Source organism: Xiphias gladius, chromosome 24, assembly GCF_016859285.1.
Source record: "Xiphias gladius isolate SHS-SW01 ecotype Sanya breed wild chromosome 24, ASM1685928v1, whole genome shotgun sequence".
Taxonomy (NCBI): Eukaryota; Metazoa; Chordata; class Actinopteri; order Istiophoriformes; family Xiphiidae; genus Xiphias; species Xiphias gladius.
Window position 1 is genome coordinate 8,685,464 of NC_053423.1, and position 19,735 is coordinate 8,705,198.

General features: G+C 39.5%; 1 protein-coding gene across 2 annotated transcripts in view; it reads left to right on the forward strand.

The window, feature by feature from the left end:
* csmd2 (CUB and Sushi multiple domains 2) overlaps positions 1–12,958 on the forward strand; it is a 162,977-nt gene extending 150,019 nt beyond the window's left edge. For both annotated transcript variants that reach the window (XM_040121563.1, XM_040121564.1), the window contains 10 exons: positions 415–488; positions 1,408–1,519; positions 1,839–2,018; positions 3,497–3,562; positions 3,845–4,006; positions 6,210–6,322; positions 6,961–7,048; positions 10,603–10,735; positions 11,293–11,470; positions 12,043–12,958. In XM_040121563.1, the coding sequence (XP_039977497.1) occupies positions 415–488; positions 1,408–1,519; positions 1,839–2,018; positions 3,497–3,562; positions 3,845–4,006; positions 6,210–6,322; positions 6,961–7,048; positions 10,603–10,735; positions 11,293–11,452 (1,088 nt within the window). In that variant the 3' untranslated portion in view covers positions 11,453–11,470; positions 12,043–12,958. The remainder of the gene's footprint in view (positions 1–414; positions 489–1,407; positions 1,520–1,838; positions 2,019–3,496; positions 3,563–3,844; positions 4,007–6,209; positions 6,323–6,960; positions 7,049–10,602; positions 10,736–11,292; positions 11,471–12,042) is intronic.
* The last annotated feature ends 6,777 nt before the right edge of the window (positions 12,959–19,735 follow it).

Consider the following 19,735-nt stretch of genomic DNA (forward strand, 5'->3'; position numbering starts at 1 on the left):
CGATTGGCCTACTGTTGCTTCTTGCTCATATCCTCGATTTGATGGTGACTGCACTGAGACTGATTGAAACCCCTTGAGAGTTGAGAAATGTTACTTTTGGTCCTGATCCACAGCCTTAAAGATGGTAAAAAGGTACAGTGTTATTGTTTTCATGTTTGTCTGCATACAGTAACTTATGACCTTTACTCTTACAGTTAGAATTTCAGACCAGACCTATGAAAATTTCCCATACAATCTCACGATAGTGATATATCGTAGGTGGCATGAATATTAAATGGGACTTGCTTTAACAAGAAAGTAGTTATTAAAGAATTGTGGTGTGTGTGTGTGTGTGTGTGTGTGTGTCTGTGTGTCTGTGTGTCTGTGTGTGTGTGTGTGTGTGTGTGTGTGTGTGTGTGTGTGTCTGTGTTTCAGATCCCACTCACACTACCTGTGGAGACCCTGGCACACCCCTCTTTGGAAATCAGAACAACAGCCAGGGCTACCAGGTGTGAATATGTGGTCACACATCAAATTTAATTCCTATATTGACCAAAAATCAAATTAAAGGCTGAAAGGGTTTTTCTTTTTTTTTTAACAAGACATTTTCCACAGTTTGGACTGAAAGGACTACCTTGAAATTGATGTTAAAAGAAAGCATACTCAGCTCAGAACCATCTTTCTTCTGATACCATAAAGCGTGTTAATAATATTTTCTTCTTATGAGCTATTTTTTTACCTGCATGGCTTGTAGGCTTAAAAATGATCTGTTTCATGATGGGGAAGATTGTAATGGACTTATCCCCTACTCTGGATGACCATACTTTATTCAAATATGCATTGCAGTAGTATTATTACTTTCCTCAACCATGATTACAGTATATTAAAAATCAGTGTTTTTTAATTCAAGTTTAGAAGAAGCAATAGAGCCTTTTTACTGACAACATTTTGGCATGTCTCAGTGGGAAAAGCAAAGGTGTAAATAGTGAAATTATTGATGGCTGCATTCAATTCAGCTGCTACAGTTTCAGTGTCCAGTATTGTGTGTGCTGGTTAACTGTTACACTGTTGTGGCTTACTAGGATACTTGAATATAATGGAGCCACTCTCAAAGTTGGTAACATGTTTTTCCTTCGATGACAAGTCAAAATGTCTTCCGTGACAATGGCTTATTGAAGAAATATATTTAACAATTATGTTCACACCCAAAAAATATAAAACAGATGTTGAAAATTCCCAATATTATATCCCATCATTTTTATTGGTGATTTAATAAATTACATTAGAATTTTAGAATAACGTTTTGGAATAACAAATCACAAACCCAAAAATTTATAATTAAACTGCTATCAGTGCAAAATCAGCTTGCGCTGTATATGTTCATTGTCAAATCCACATCCTCACATCCTCCTGTGTGTCCTCTTACAGATCAGCAGCACTGTGTTCTTCAGCTGTAGAAAGGGCTATTTACTGCAGGGCTCCATTTCTCGCACTTGTCTGCCCAACCTCACTTGGAGTGGTTTTCAACCTGAATGCATTGGTAAGCACACTGTCTGCTCACATCGCAAAAACATACGTGTAGTTGAGTGGGAAACATAACCTTGAGCAATAGTTTGTCTTACTCAAAATCTCACACGTGCATATCCCATATGCTCTTCATTTACCCCACATGTCCACCTTGGCACTCTTCACTTTCTTTCTTTCTTTCACCGTATTTTTCTCTTCTTTTTCTGTTGCTCCTCTGATCCCTCTCCCTGCTCATCTCCTCATCCCAACTTTAAACTGTTTCTCTAAAACCCCCCTCTCTTCTTCTTTGGTCTCTTTATTCCCTCTCCCTCTCTTTCTCTCTCCTATTCCAGCCCACCACTGCAGCCAGCCAGAGCTGCCAGCCCAGTCTGATGTGAGAGCCATTGAACTGCCATCCCTTGGCTACACGCTGATCTATACATGTCAGCCTGGTTTCTACTTGGCCGGAGGATCAGAGCACAGGACCTGCAGGTCCGATGGGAGCTGGACAGGGAAACCACCTATCTGTGCAGGTATAAACATGGTTACATAACAGCAATAAGGGAACATGGAAAAATACTTAATATTAGTTAGGAAAACACATGGATATAGATACACCATTTTTGATTTTGCTGCTGTTCAGTTTCTACAATATTATTTACATGACGAGAGTGAATACCGACACATAGGTCTTCATCTCACCTGCTGGTCTGGGAAGACAAACACGTGCAGACAGGCACAAACACGCACATAGATTCAGTCACCTATCCTCATAATACACAGATGTATTAAACAGTTACAACACTTCACCTCCTATTTATAATGTGCACTTTCCATTAGCAGTGTTTGTTGAAACCACTGGGGTCTGTACTGCTGATCAGCAATGACTCAGGTTGGGAAATTGGGGATTCAGCTAATGTTGATGAATAGCACTGTTACCACTTGCCTATTCTGAGACACATGCCAGCGTAGAATGGCCCATCCATCACACAATTACACTACATGGAATCTCACACACACACACACACATCAGAGGCACACATACACGCAAGCTTTGAGACATTAACAAGGATGCAAAACCTGATTAGGCCAATGCATCCCATTGATTAGGTTTGCAGAAGTACCTGTTATAAATGGTGAGGCAGTGTTAACAAGGTCTAGCAGACTAATAGACTGCCATTAAGACACCCCTAAGTATTGGCCTAAATACATATAGGAAAAAAAAACAGTCAGTGACACACAATTATCTAGGGTAGACAAATGCTAATGGCTTAAAGAGAAAGGCATACTTTTTGGGGGGGGAGTTCCGTGTAATGGATTCCATGCCTAGCTGAAATATAGAGGATGGTGTGTATTTTTAAGGCCATGCCATTAAGAGTGAAGACAAGAAAGAGCTCTGGCCTTAGCGCATACAGGATATTAACAGCACCTGTGGGCGCAGTGATGGAAAGGCAGCTCAAAAGACTGGCAGCTAATAAAGTCGAAGGCTGGAGGAGTGTGTATGTGTGTGCTTGTTTGTGTCTGTATACATTTATCCAAGGTTATTTTTGTGCTCATAAACTACCATCAGTGTACCTGTCTTTGTTTGCAGCTGGGTGTAAAGCCCTCTTTGCTCTGTTTGCCTGTGTGGGTGTATGTTTACTACAATGGTATAGTCCTGCAGTCCCGTGTGAGTAGTAAGGCATCAACAAAGTTCTTCCCTTAAAGCTGCAAAACTGTTTCTCTAACTGAGCTGTGGCCTCACGGGGACACCCGGGCTGCTGTTTGAGTCATGAGTGGAGTCCTGTCGCAGGCATCTCTCACTCTGGCCACCGCAGGGGTTATTTGGCGTGGAGGTAGACAGGGAGTGCTGATGATGACACCCTCCCACTGCAGTTACCTCAGAGCTGCTGTTCTGAAAGTGAAAATGTGATCTTCTCTTCTCACTTCCTGAAGCATACACTGTACCTGTTTACAGGATAAACTTTGTAGGTATTTTCTTTTGTTAATGTTGTGTTGTTGTGTTCTTCAGCTGATAATCGCCCAAGCGGTAAGAGCCCCGTGGGGACAGTGCAGGAGCCACCCTCCAAATTACCAGGTAAGACAGGTGCTTGTTGTGTTTCAAAATGTTAGACTTTTATTCAGGTGTCATCTCAAAAGAGTTTGATATCTGAAACGGAAATTCATCAGTATTTATCTTCATTACAGAAATTATCATTATAATAAATTCTCTCTGTTATCTGTATTACTTATCATGTGTCACTGATTCATTCCTCCTCTCAGCTTAAATGTATCCTAACCAGTAAAATAACCAAGCAGATGATTTGACATCCCTGTGTACTCGATCGTGCAGTTTAATGCTAAATCTCACATCTTTCAGTCCCTGGCGGTGTATTCGCGAAGAACTCTCTATGGAGGGGATCCTATGAGTACCTGGGGAAAAAGCAGCCGGCCATGCTCAGCATCACTGCCTTTGAACCCTTCAGCAACCGGGTTAACGGGACACTCATCGACCACAGCGGGGTGGAACTCAAACTGGCCGGTTGGTATTTCATAAAACAGAAGTCACAGTCATGACCTTCAAAAAACTCTCACACCTACAAACACACACCCGTATGACTCTTCGATTTTTATTTGACATGATTCTCATATGAGAGACCCCCTGTAAGGCGTTTTATGAAAGCAGGCAATTGTCAGACAAATTCAAGTGAGGACAAAGAGCAACAAATGAATGTGGTCCCTGCATGGAGTAGATCATTGCTGCCGTTACAGAACAGCAGACATTTTATTCTTTTCCCCGTGGCATAATCACTGCGCAGCTGTGATCATTAAGATGCAAATTTGCATCAGTAAACGGCTTGGACACTCAACTCCTCTCTACCTAGGTGCTATCAATCTTCATCACAGTGCAGTAAAAATTAGTTTCTAGAGCTACAAACTGAGTGCCACACTCTCCACAAAAAAGTAATGTTTCTGATTGAGACTTATAGATTGTTGTTGTGTGTGAATAATAAACAAGCTAAGTTGCTTTATTTTAAAATGTAACACTAAGTATGATAATCCACAGAAAATATTCACAAAACAGTTTTTTATGAATACTTTTGTCTCAGATTCCAAAAAACTATTAAAAACACATCAGTGAGCCATGTCATTGCACTGGGTTACATGCTCCCCAATTACCATGAATATGAGCACTCAGGTTTAATTTGAGTCAATCTCATGTACACCGTCATCCTGCTGTAAATACTCACTAGTGTGCTAAAACCGCAGCTGAAAATAGTCCCCGACAAGTGCAGACATGTGCGTTCAAAGTTTTTATTTGTCATCTGTGATAGTCTCACTATTAAAGTGCTATTGAAGTGAGCAAACGGGAGGAAACCATGTTTGCTCGCAAATTGGTCTTTATGTACAAAAGTTGCAACTAAAGTTCCAGTTGTATTTGAGCTTCAGTAAAGACTACAGTTAATAACAAAGAAGGGCTGTTAGACCCAGAGGAAGGAGTCAGCACAACATGATCAGAGGATGAGTCAGATTTAGCTTTTAAATTCCTAGTGTATACATTAAGTGTCAAGTACAGTTGCGTGCAGAAGTTTAGGCACCCCTGGGCAAATCATTCATTACTTTTTGTTGATTTTTGAAGTTAAAAGTAAAAAAAAAAAAAAAACATTCTTGAAACACAACTTTGGTGATTGTGGCCAAAGAGCTCAATTTTAACTCCGTCCACAGCACTGGTTTCAAAAACAACTCTGGTTTATCCAGATGTTGTTTTGCTGACTTTAAAACTTACCTTAGTTTTTTTGATGAGGTCGTAGGTTAGGTTTCCTTCTGATTACTCTTCCATTGTTTATAGATCAACCCTGCACAGTGGAACGGTGCACCACCGCTCCTGTGTCAGCTAAACCTTCCTGCAGCTGCTTTTCAGTCATATGGGGGTCTTGCTTTAACTTTCTGCCAAGCAGAAAAGTTTTCTTGGTCTTCCAGATCTTGTCTTGACTTCCACAGTTCCCCTTAAGTGCCATTTCTCAATGACCTTCTTAATTTGCGACAGTGGAAATGTCAAGCTGGAAATTCTTTAATATCTTTTTATAGCCTCCCCAGCTTTGTAGGCATCAATCAGCTTTATTTTCAGATCCTCTGTCAGTTGCCTAGAGGAGCCCATTGTTGTTGAGTGTTACCACAAGCTTTGAAGAGTCAGAGAATTTATTAGCTGTGGAAATGTCATCAGCTGAAAATTTCTAATGACAATTTTAGACCTGCCTTACAAGTCCTAATAAGACAGTTGAGATATAATGCGTTAATGAAGTTCTGAGTGTTTTACAAATAAGTAAAAGTAAGTTGATTAAGAGTGAGTCCAATCTCCTCCAGCTTTAAGTCAAAACCAAAACACTGGCTGCTAGACAGAGTTCCTGAGTACAATGATGGTATCTTAAAATGTTTTTAGTTCTTAACTGTTGTCTTTCATGATGTGATGTTATACATTTTAATTGACTGTTTGTTCTTGACTGTCAATTGTCTATGTTTGGTGCTTATTTTGCAATGTCAGGCAATAAACTCCTGTCTCCACTTTATACAAAGGTTGATGGGCTGTGAAAACATCAGGGTCAATAGAAATAAGTCTCGACTTTATCATTCTATCCCTGACAAAATCTGATATGTGGTATTTGAAAATATATTTTCAAATACCATTAAGTGTTGTCAATAAATGTAAACCCTCTAAAATTACTGCAAACCTGTTTGTCTTGTAGGTACATATAAGAGGGAGGAAGCTCAGCTGCTGCTGCAGGTCCATCAGATCAGAGGCCCTGTGGAGATCTTCGTCAACAAGTTCAAAATAGACAACTGGGCCCTGGACGGACATGTAAGTTCAAGTCCAGGGTCGAGTTCAATACAACTCCTCTCTTTGTAACTGCAAAGATGTTACATCACACTCACACACACAAATCCATGCCTATATTGTGAAATATGCACAAGCACACATGCACACTAACCTTGTCACTCTGGGGAGATGGAGGGCCCACCGAGAGTTTTCTCTTTAATTAAAATGTCAGTTAAATCATGGCCTGGTAATCAGGACTCGACAGACCCCTCCGCTCCTCTCCCCCGTATTATCGCCCAACCTTTAATATACACACACACTCCAGATATAATTCAAAAAGCAGCTCACAGTATATGCATGTGTGCCACCGCATGTGTTTTTATGTGCACATTCCACTAGATGCGCAACCGTGAGTGTTTACATACAAGCTTGTCTCGTGCAAAGTGGAGCATTCCTCTTCTGTAACATGCTTGTACGTGTGCAGCGCGGCTGAGTGAGTCTGTGCTCTTGAGCAGAAAAACGTGATATTAAATGTCAGCCATAAGAGCACCTCTCAGCTCCTTTGACGTGATATTTCATTTTCTGTTTGCACCAGCTGCTGACACTTTGATGATACGCTCCTTTGTAAAGCCTGGATATGACACACAAAGTATCTGTCTTCCATTCCTCTCTTTCCCTAGGTGTCCTACATCTCCTCATCCAACTCCTTTGTGTACCAGGGATTTGTCAGAGGAAAAGGCTTTGGCCAGTTTGGTCTCCAGAGACTGGGTGAGTGAGCTGTCCATTTGGTTATAGAAACGACTGGGACCAAGTGGTCCCCCGGGGGAAGACTGTATGTCTTTTTTTTTTTTTCCTGTCAGGATTTCTATCACTGAAATCTTTCTTTTAAAGTATACAGGCCAGACCATAAGTATTTGGACAGTTGCACATTTTAACACATTGTGCCCAAAGTTTACAGGTTCAAAAGTAACTGGACAGATACACATGAAGTAAAACAAAATCACCATATTTAATATTTTGTGGAAAATCCATTGCAGCATGTGACTGCCTGAAGTCTTTGACCCACAGACATCAGCAGACACCCTGTGTCTGCCCTTGGTGATGCTTTCCAGTGAAATCATCAATAAACACCAGGGACCCAGTTCCACCGGCAGCCATACGTGCCCAAGCCATAACAGAACCACTGCCATGTTTGACAGATGAGGTGGTGGCTTTGGGTCATGAGCTTTTCCTTTTTTCTTCGCTCTTTCCTCTTTCCATCATTTTGACAGAGGTTGGTTTTTGTTTCACCAGTTATGTTTGAGGTTTACCAGAGGTTTGCATCTTCTGGTGAATCCTCCGAGGTTATGGTCATGAAGTTTGTTCTTCATTGTTGACAAGGAAACATGTACATCCTGGAGAGCATTCTTGGCTTGCTGTGCAGTCAAAAAGGGGTTTGTCTGGACTAGGTTTCTTGTACACAACTGCTTTTTTAGAGTTTACCCATTTTGGCAAGCCCACTACTTTTGATATCTCTCTGATGGATTTTTGCTTTTTTTCTCTTGAACCTCATTATCATCCTCTTCACTTGCATGGTCACCTCTTCAACCCTCATATTGACAGACATAATCTAAATGGCAACTCTCAGCTCTCAGTCAACTCTGAGCCACATGTGAGCTTTTTTTTGGTGCATTAACTAACATTGAAACGACACACAGCTGTGTGTCTATATTTCCCACAAAGTTCTTTCTATATTTATGTAAATTTACTCCAATTAAAGCTGAGACTTGGCCCATCAATGTAGTATCCAGTATTTTATTTGGAAATGAATGTGCTAAACCTCAGACCCTGAAGAACTAAAGATGTGTAACTGTGCAAATACTTATGGTCTGGACCGTATATAGCATCCGTAAGCACAGCTGCAAGTGCTTTCGCAGCATGTAATTTGCTGTGTTCGATTTGTCATTCATTTCCTTTTTACAAATGTAAAACACGTCTAGAGAATGCGGCCGTGAATCCAGGTTAAAGAGGCTAACACAGTTTAGAAACATGATTAATAGCCAGAAAATGACATCCGAATGCACATGCTGCTCTCACACACAACACAGCTACACTGAATCTTTCACGGAGAGGAAGGATTCAGTTTTGATACAGAAAAATATTTTGATACAGAAAATATCATCTTTGCTTAAAGGGTCACTCTTTGGTTCCTTCAATGACTTCAGTTATGCTTTTTATAGGTATGGAACATTTTTTTTCAAAAAGCTTCAGCTATCCATATATTCCGCTTCATGTTTGTGACCTAGAAAATCCCACCTACGTGATCTTCTTCGCTGTGATTTTTTTTTTTTGCTACAGTATATATACAGCAAATCCTTACATCCTGCAGCTGTCATGTGTGTGTATGTGTGAAAGACTTTTATTACCCCGTTTTCCCTGTGGATTGATGCAACTACAACTGCAAACACTCCCCACTCTTCTGTGTGAACCTACTGAAACAAGGCACACATAGAAGGGAGAAATAGAATATGTAAGACTCTATCTACTTGTGATAATGTGCATTTTAATTGGTGCACGTAAATCAAATGCTGGAATTTTTGCAAAACGCTTAAGTATTGAAGAAAGGATGGGGGATTTTCCTCTTATTTAATTTTTGCTAGTTCACAACATTGTTTTACTGCTGTCATCCACTGTAACAATCCAGTTAAAAAAGTGCATGGTACAGTATGTGTGAACGGAGAAAACACATTAATTAACCTCTGTAAAACGTTATGCTAATCAGCAAAAAATGCCATGATGTTCTAAGATATAGGGAACATTCTTGGACATTAAACATCTTTCCCAAATTTACTACCAATTTTAGGCTTTTCTATAAACCTCCATAAATTGGACTTAATCTCACTTCTGCGTGCACACATAAGATTGCAGAGCAATCTGATATACATAAAGTTAAATATGTACTCATGTTCTCCCAGCACTAAACTCAGCACATCAATTGTGGTTAATTAGAAAACGTTGTTTTTCAAGTAGACTTGACAGCCTGTCCCTGTTGCACACTGTGCTCAGCAAAGGAAGGTAAACATGGAGAAATAAGAAAAAACGCTGTATGTGTGTGAGATACAGTATGTGACAAAAGCTACACTTAAATAGAGCTGAAAGCCTCTACGTTCAGATTCTTTGCTCCCTCATATGTGACACTCATCTTATTTTATATAATCCATGTCAATAGTGCTTGTGTTGGAAAGATTTCACAATTCAAGACATTCTGCAGCTTATAAAAAGTGAAGCCCAGGTTTGAGTGGCTTCCATATTGACTGCAAGACAGATTAAAAAGCAGAAGTCTTGGTGCAAAAAGAGTCTGATATGAGCGGGAATTTGGAATTTAGCATAAAGGTATGCGGCGTTAACATAGTTTAAGTGTGTGTATGCACAGAGAAAGTTGAGTGAAAATGAAACTGTGTGTTGTGGATGTGAAAATCTGCTGTAATGAGAAAGGTACTTGAACAGCAGGTGCACAACCCTCTCTCCCTGCTTCCACCGTAACACAGTGCACTGATTGAGCAAGCAGCTCTTTTGAATACAGTGGACGGGGGCTGGTGCCAGCGTATTCATGTGTACATGTGTTTAAGTGTGTATGAGCAAAACGGATATGAGTTTGTGAGGTGGGTTGGAAATCGTCCTACTCAATTTGTCGATGTTTTTGTGTTTTGTTTTAACTCAGTCGGGGTGTAATCGCAAGTACCATTTGCCTGCGTGAGTGTGTTTGTGCATCTGTTTGTGTGCTCGAGCTCATCCGACAGGAGGTTGATTGGCAAACACCAAAAAACCCACTAATTGAATTCCTTCTTGTTTGTCACTCGTCCTTTATTGGAGCTTTTTTGGCATTCTGTGGCAAACAGGTGGGCTGTCACTCCTCCACAGTTGCTGTTGCAAAGGCACACCTCTATAAATTAGAGAATGAATATGAAAGGAGTTAATAGCTGTCGGCCTTTGATGTCAGTAATTAGGAAATTAGGAGTCATTGTTAGGATAATGGAATATGATGTTCGGGGCGGAGGGGTAAAGCAAATGGAGCGTTCCTGGTAGCCCCCTTCAGCTATTGCAGTTCATTTTATTTCACTGTTTTTCTGTTAATTTGTCTTAAACCTTTGTCAGGTCAAGTTCTTGGCAGAGGGTCTGGAGGATCGTTTCACTTTTGTTGTGTGTGATCTTTTGTGTCTTGTTCTTTGTTCTTTCTAATTGTGTTATTTTTAGGGTTCGATTATAATATTTCCTGCTGAAGTCATTTTGTACTGAAGTAATGTTGAAGTAAAGGCATGATGTCTTATCTCTTTTGCTTCCAGAGAGTTTAGATCCCAGAGGAGACAACCCAGGCTACAACTTTGCCTCCAACAGCAGTTCAGTGGCGGCAGCCATCCTAGTGCCTTTTATAGCCATGATCATTGCAGGCTTTGCTCTTTACCTCTACAAACACAGGTAAGGCTCGAATCGTTGATATTTTTCACACCGTTACATCATCTGCAAGCAACATTATGACATTGTTTTGGTAGTGATACTACTGGTTCAGAAATAATGTCTAAATTGGAAGAATTTTTAGTCAAAGGTTACTTGAAGTGAGCTGTTTTCACATAAGGATCTTACTTTTTCTTGATTTCTTTTGAACGATAAATTTGCATTCACTGTCCAAAATACATTAACTTGATATGGATTTTTGCGATCCAAAAAGGCCTATGTTGACCTCAAAAGGAGGAAATCACCATCTGTGATAGCGAGAATCTCCTCTCCCTACCCAGAACAATAACTGGTTCATCACACTTAGGCAGATTGAAGTAGTAATGACAGAATGAGTCAGTCAGCGAGTGAGCTTCCCATGTGGGATCCCCACAGTGCTAATGTGACAATTAAAATAGATTTTGTTCCAGTAAAAATCAGCACAGCAAAATCCATACTGTGACACACATATAGTGGATAAATTGTCCACACCTAGTGTGAACACAACTTGTTGTTTATCATACTGATTCATTTCATTTCAGAAGAAGGCCCAAAGTCCCCTTCAATGGTTACGTGGGCCATGAGAACACTAATGGACGAGCTACGTTCGAGAACCCTATGTATGACCGCAACATCCAGCCCACTGACATCATGGCCAGTGAGACAGAGTTCACAGTCAGCACAGTGTGCACAGCTGTATAGCAACTGCTTCCTCCAGAGGTGAGAATCAGTTTATCACCAGATCAGCTGGCCACACGAGACAATAAGGACGTAAATCTTCAGGCATGCTTGGATCCAGATTCCTCTGAAAGTAGATGAAGTTATCACCCTGTGGGTTGCATGAGCTAATCGCACATCCAAGGCATCAAAACTGCTGAAGCAACAAGACACAGACGCTTAGAATCCAGTTTCAAAGTACATCGAACACCCTTTACACAATCCCTTAAGAATTTTCTGCAGATAGAAAAATCTGTGATTGGATTTCTTCTGCTGCAGTTCCTTTGATCTGTATCTGTTATATTAACGAATCTCATTTAGTTTGTTTATCCTTTATTGAAAAAGATAGAATATGTATTTCATTTTAGCACTGTAGATAATATTACATTAATGCTTTTTTCTTTTCTCTGTTATTTCTTTCATCTTTATGATTTCCATTCTTTTTGTTATTGCTTACTTTTTTCCCCTTTGTCTATTTCCCTGCTTCTCTATGTATGTTATATTTCAATTTCTCTTTCCCCTTACCCTTCTCCTACAATGTCTTGGACTTTCCCTACACCCCTGTCCTTTGTTAGATCTTTGCACTCATCCTTGAATCACTTAGGGGAGGAGAAGTGCACCACATCTTCACCTGCCTGCCAACAGAGGACATCCATAGTTCCTTGAGCAGAGGGCGAGACAAAGATTATTTTATTTGCTGAAATCCATTCAAGAAACATCTCCAGTGGTGACGGCTCTTACCCGTAGGAGACGAGAAAAAAAAAAAAAAAAGAAACCATGTGAAGACAACAGCAACTGTAACAAATGCCAAAAGCAAAATGCTTTTTGTAACTTTACATGGGTTCTTGATCATTTTCCATATTTTGAGGAAAAGCTTCCACCTGAAACTGCAGCCGGCAGGAGTACTGCTGGAAGCTGAGCTGTGATGACTTTTCTCACCGCCCTCCACCTAAACCCAAAGGGAATTTAATGGTCAACTTTAAGTCAAGAAATTGACCTGTAGCTAACAGAGATTTCTGTGCCAGTGAACTGTATGGCGGACAGCCCGTCGTTGGCCTGTGTGAGTCAGAGAGAAACAGTCTGGACTGTGAGATTCATACTTCTCTGTTGTTTCTGTTTTGTTTGTTTTTTTTGGTTTCTTTTTTATATGCTGCTTGCTTTCTGTGATAAGTAATTGGGAACCCCGCTTTTCCCCAACTGTCTGCTCCTGAGGCTGTTGAAAGGTTTCATCGGAGGCCCCCGGTCTCTGGCTGAGGATGAATTAAAAATTCAGTGAGTTTTGAAGGCCATGTTGAAGACACACATTCTATCTTTACTTTTTGAGCTTGACTCAATCCTCTCTTCTTCTTTTTTTTCTTTAAGCTGGGATGAAATTGTGCTTGCTGAGGCAGCTGTGTCCAGAGCAGTGGTTGAAAGGTAGCTAGCGCAGCTGAAAAAAGCACTTAGTGAGAACTTGTAGAGAGAATTTAAGTGTATATGTGAGTGAGAGTGTGTGTGTGTGTGTGTGTGTGTGTGTGTGTGTGTGTGTGTGTGTGTGTGTGTGTGTGTGTGTGTGTGTGTGTGTGTGTGTGTGTGTGTGTGTTTATGTATTTTTGCACACATTTGTGTGACTGCATCTGCAATATGTTCCAAAATATCTTCTGTCTGTTTTTGCCCCAAAGCTTCAACCAGACACATGACAGATAATTTGCTAAAATTTTTTCATTTTTTTTTTTTCTTTACCTATATGTCATTTAAGAAGTGCAAAGGATTGGGCTTAGGAATATCAGTTTATGTCTACCTGGATGCTCTGAAGACCAATAAATGAAATGTCAACCCAGAACAAGTACTGATGACAATGTACAGATCCTCCAAGAGAACAAAACCTGAGGGCTAAGTCAGTCTCTAGCCCCAACATCGTCCTCTTTCTCTTGGTTTGTAGTGATTCATGTGTAATCGTTTTACATTTTTGTGTCTGGGAGACACTGAAAAGAAAGTGTAGATAGACAAATCCAGCTCTCAAACTGATGCCGCTAAATCAAAATGTTAATCAAGAGGCAATACTGTCAAATACGCTTCACACAGGGATTGGTTACAATCATCCACTGTCTCTCTGTCTCTAGATGTATCTTGCAACCAGGTACTTGAGAAGAAAAAGACATCATCTGAGGCAAAGTAGGGATGGAAACCGTGATAATTCCATGGATATACATTCGCCTTGGGACCACATCATATCTCACTCATTGTTTGGCTTCATTTCCAAAAGTCAGAGCAAAGCTGAAGCACCAAGTTGCAGAGCAACAACTGGCACATTGTCGTCAGAAAGACTGCAAGTCTGATGTCAAATTCTCCGCTTTTGACTTTCCCCACCCTCGTATGTTTCCCCGGCTTGAAGGTGGTACGTACTATATATCTCTGAGATCAAGATGCAGTATGAGCTCCCTAAAATTGGCCTTAGGAAAAGAAAGATCAAAGAGCGGTCATGTTCTTACTCCCTCGAAATGTTTAACTGAAGGCGTATGACTCTGAAGAATGGATGAGTCAGTGATGTTTTCCCTCTGGTTTACATTCAGGTCTTTGCCTCCAAGTTAACTCCTGACAGCTCCATCCATTTGAAAAAGAGCAGTGTTGCTTTGTTTTGTCTTTGCTCATCGGGAAAATGTTGCAGAGGGCTTCCTCAGAGCTGTGACAGCGGGGGGGGGGTGGGGGGGTCACTGACATACTGCTTACTCCCATGCATTCAACTGGAAATAATAAATATGATATGGGGGAAATGTGTTTATGCCTCTAATTCTGACACTCCGAAAATCTGTGGCAAACGGGGAGGGATATATAGAAAATATTGTTTTGAAAGTGCGACACATGAGGGGACTGTCATCAAAGTGACACTCTGATACGACAGCAGGACTCTACCTTGGCTGGGGAATGACATGCCAGATGAGAAGAGCAGATTCGAAACATGAACGCTTTGGTGACCCTTATGATGTGTTTGTGTGTGTAAAATGTGTATGAGAAGGAAGGGAACCCACTGGATTTCAAACGCCCAGCTCCCAGCAGTTTACCACTTACTATCCCTTGTACCTGTTTATCCTGTGGATGCTGAGTGGGGTGAATAGTGCTCGAGTTTCACCGCAGCAAATTGTGACATTACATGCAATTTGCTTTAATTTAGCCTTGCTTCATTGTCGAACCCATAATGTATCTGAATTCCTGAGTTCATCTTACCATTATCACTGACAGGATGGAAGCTCAATTATATAATGTCTGACTTCCAAAAAAGCAGTCTAAAACATCCATACTGCCTCGATTCACCAAGTACTCTTTGGCATCCCTCTTTTTATTGTTAACATTGGTAGAAATTGGGAGGAAAATTCAACTTGCATGGATTTTTTTTGGGTATATTAGCATATACAATATATATATCTATATATATAGATATAGATATATATAGATATATATAAACGCAGCAAAATGGATTTCATAGTACAAATCAACCTCCATACCAACAGGTTTTTGATGAAGTCTTTACAGCAGTACATAATTCCTCAGAAATTCAGGCCTTTGAAACCAATCACTCTATTGTTCCTACAATCAGTTTCTCTGTGGGTCGGTAATTGCTTTTACATTTTTATTACTTTTAAATCTCTTGCTTATCTTGACAGTACAAATAGAATATTGCCCCTTGCCTGCTCTGGTCGTGAATTGATGGAAATGGAAACGATTGACTTACCTTGGAGATTTCACAGGAAGAGGATCATTTGCACTCATATTATCTTGAAGGCATTGGTACTCAGTTCTCATAGTTTTATGCGGCTGTTGCATTGTGCATTTCATTTATATTTATTATGAAATTGCTCCAAATATTTTAGTAGAGTGAATAGCTTCATTACATTCCACTTAGTTTCTGTTAAGGCTACTTTGAAGTGGTCTCTCCCCTGGCAACGTTTAACACACATTACGCAGATTTTTATTGAACTGTGTTGAGTATTAAACAAACAAATGTGATTAGCTAGCGCAATAGGACATGATGCCCCCACTCCCTAGATGGAACTGATTCTATTTGACTATATTTAGCCTGTGGATTTGGACAAACATAATACAGAAGCATATGCTCACACAACTATGATTGTTTCTACCAACAAGGGCTCAGTCTTAGAAAAATTCAGAAATTTCAGAAAAGTTTTAAAGGGCCAGACTCGTACCTTTTTTCCATGTTTTTGTACTCCTCCAGTTTTTGATAAGCACTTTACGCTCATTACAGTGCCTTGGTACAACCCAATGATATGATGAACCAGCTCAAGTGGTTCTTTCTTTCTTTGCGTTCAAGTATTCCAAACATCATCATTTCTTTACTAAGATTGGGGAGTTACCATATTTTTATGTCAGATATTTGAAATTAGAGCTGAGCTTGTTCATGGGATCATGTTAGAGTAACCATCCATTTTTGCCCCCCCCCATCTTTTTTTTTTCGTTTTGCTTTTCCTAAATGAACAATGTGCTCATTAATACTGTATTTCCATGTGTAAGGATTAATGTCCCACCTACAGGTTTAGTTGTTTGTTTGTGTTGTGTTTGTTTTTGAAAAGTTAAAACGTCACCTTTTCAACCAAAGAAAATGATCTAAATTCAACCAAATTAGAAATAGGCAAAATTACAAAATTAAGATTAACTGTTCAATCACTTGATCTGTTGATTTAGTTCCACTAGTAAGGAAAGTTTTTAATAAGGAACAAGACTTTTTCACAAATTCATGCCCCTAATTTTGCAGAAATGGGAGTTTTTACTTAATGGGCGCTACATCTATTTAAATATTTTCTTTTTAACCCATCTGGGTTAGTCCAGAGAGTTCTCAAAGAAAGTGCAGTACAGTTATATGAAAATGAAGATCAGTGAGTTCTAGATGGAGCCGTGCTATAGGAGTTAGAAGACAGTCTTTATTGATAGCAGCTGGCTACTTCCTGGTTCTCTTTGCATATTTTAGGACAGAAACTCTGTTCATCCTAGGCTCATTTTCGTTATCAGCCAGACCCAGCTCAGAATTCTCTCCTGCTCACCATCTCTTCTATAATGAAACACACCACAGCTATGGCCTCTGAGTTCCCATCGACATCACTGAATTTTTCTCATAGGGACGAGACCAAAAGCTCCCCGCTTCTTTCTACAGCTAGAGCTCTCACTCTTCAGCAAAGGCCGCATTGTAAATGTATTGAAACCCAAGAAATCCATCGGTCATGCTGTGTGACACATTCTGCATCAACTATCATCTATAATCGTCCATCTTTGGTTGTTACAGCATAATAGGTACAACAAAGCCACACTTCCTGGTGTGTTTTTCAGGCCCATTCCATATAATTTGCCTTCACTATTCAGCCCCATTTCAGTGTGTCTAGTGGACTTAAGCATGACGGAGGGGAGGAAAGAAGATGTATTTTGAAAAGCTTTGGAACAAATATGAATTTTATTCTATAAATGGAGATAAGATTGGTCTGGTATGATTTGTGATCAGATGGCTGGAGTTATTGCTGAAAAACTACTGAATGTATTTCATTTCACTGAGTGCATCAGAATTGATCTATCTATATTGTGTTCAATATCTGTAATCCCACAACTGCTCCTCTGTTTGTGTGCAGTTATGGAGAAAAAAAATCTGTGTTGCCAGTATGTGTCATCCTTGGAATAAAAACCGAATGTCCAATTTATCTAGAGTATAATATAGCAAAATATTTACAGAGAGCTGCTTTTTATTGCCAGAGACTTTGCATCCTTGTGAGTTTGTCATGGCAACAAAGTTATTACAATGTCCCAAGTTTTCTTTTTCTTTTTTCATATTATTATTTCATGCCAGTCCGGTAGATCTCTACACTAGCCTCTACATGAGACTACAACGCATGAAAACCCATAGCGCCTATTCTAGATCAACATGGCCCTTAAATGCCTCAATAAACCAACAAAACAGTAAAAGGCAAAGATTGAGTGTCATTGTCTTGCTGTACACCAAAAGGGATACCTGTAAAGAAATGGACAAAAGTGGACTTGAGCAGACTGTGTGTATTTACGGAGAGCAACTACAGGGGGAAAGTGTCTCTAAGACAAGAGAATATGTTAACGAATAAAAAACTTTTTTGTACAGAGATATATTTTTATGAAAATACATTTGTAATATAAAAAGAAAAAATGGATTGACAGATATGTAAATGTTTTTCTTTTTCATTATTGTAGTACAAATGCTAGTGGGGAGTATATGAAAAATCTATATATATAAATATATATATATATATATATATATAAATATATACAAAGAAAAATAGAAACAAGGCTTTTTGTATATGTAAAAAAGTTTGTAAATAAAAGTTTACATACATACTGTACATATGTAAGACCCACCATGGCTTGTCTGCAATATATAAAATGTATTTTATCCGTCTGTATATGATGCTTTGCATTGTGTCTAAGCTTATTCTACTTTCTTGAACTTGAAACTTATTTTGAAGGTTTTGGAATAAAATAAAATATAAAACCTACTTTCTGTTGTTGGTTATTAATTGAATACGTGTTTTAATTGCTTCAAGCATGCTAAGTTAGCCTCTTGGGGTACTGAGCAATACTGCTGTATATAACCAGTGTTTGATATTCCACCGTACAACATACAAGCATCATATCCTTTAAGTAAGTATACTTTTGGATTTGTTTAAGGTCCACATTCTCGCTGCGCCCTGACTGTTTACCTGCTTACTTACGGTGACGGCCCACCTTCGCTCTCTGATTTTGATGTCTTTAGCTAGTAAAGACTCTAGTAATGCATAAATCAGTTGCTAGGAAACATCCGTAGTGCCACTCAATGGATAGCAATCAACTATGTAAAGAGAAGAGCCACAGTCCTAGTGATAAATTAAATATGAAGGACATTTTTGTTGTCCTATTTTGCGAATATAACTATGTTATGTTTACATCGTTATAAAACGCCATTTTGATCAAGTGTCAGGTCAGATGCGTTGCCTATATCCTGTGTGCCTTTTGCCCTGAAAACAGTTTGACTTGTCACAGTAGGAAAAGCCGGGGTGTAAATGATCAAATGAATAATGGCTGAATTCCAGTTAGCTGCTTTGGTTTCAGGGGCCTGGTATTGACATTGCTGTCTCACAGTCACATGCTGTCTTGACTTGCTGGGACACTTTAGTAGGACAGAGATATCATTAATGTTATTAGTAACACCTGGGCTTTCCCTACAGTGACGAGTCAAAGGTCCATAAGAATTAAACCTGGCAGTTAGTTGATGTAAATAGGAAACAACTCATATTTATGTTAGAATTACTTTGTGTAATGCAATTAGTTTTGATTTAGTGATATGTAAATCTTCACTTAAAACCAGCCTAAAGTTGAACATGAGCACAGCTATTGCAACTAGATCAAGCATTTAAAATGATGTGTTCAGTAATATGTAATATCTGAATGGATATGCAGTAGCCTACAGGAAACACAAACCGAGTGAAGGAAAAAGCCGCAACTTTGTTGGCGCATGTATCTTCACCACTGCTAGCAATGCTCCAGTTCTTGTATGGAAACAGTGCTGTGCACCCTGTTCACTTAGTGAATCGTAAGCTGACCTGGTATCCGGAGCATCAACAGGAAAACAACTTACATATACTACATGCCACAGTAATTTGAAATATTGATAAGTAATGGAAGTGGATTACTTAATTTAAACGAGCTAACCTGACCATGGTCAAATAATGTCCATGTTAAAACAGTGACTGAAGCCCAACCGAGCAATCATAAGAAAGAAGATCAAAGAGAAACATTGGTAAAAATGTAATATACTGTATAATCACACTAAATAACTAGAATGGCACTCAGTAGAGTGCATACCTCCAATGTTGAAAAAAAAAAAAGCCCTAACTTGCAATGTTAAGGAAAGTGATAGAAAATTCCAGGATCCGCCCCTCTCACTGGCTCTGCCCCAAAATGTAATGGGTTCTTCCCTGGCCCATGCTCCATCCCTCCAACAAGTTTGGTGCGAATCGGTTCAGTACTTTTTGCGTAATCCTGCGGACAAACAAACCAACAGACAGACGGGGGTGAAAACATGACACCCTTGGCGGAGGTAATTATAGTTTGAAAATCTGGAGTTTTCAAAACACAGCTGGAACAGATTTTAAAAGCCTAAATCTCAGCAGTTAACTTATGAAATATTGCACTGCTGATCTCAACATTAAAGTGATAAAACTTTTTGGGCTGCTTTGTCTTTCATCACTTAATGTATTGTATATTGGGACCATATAAACATAAAAG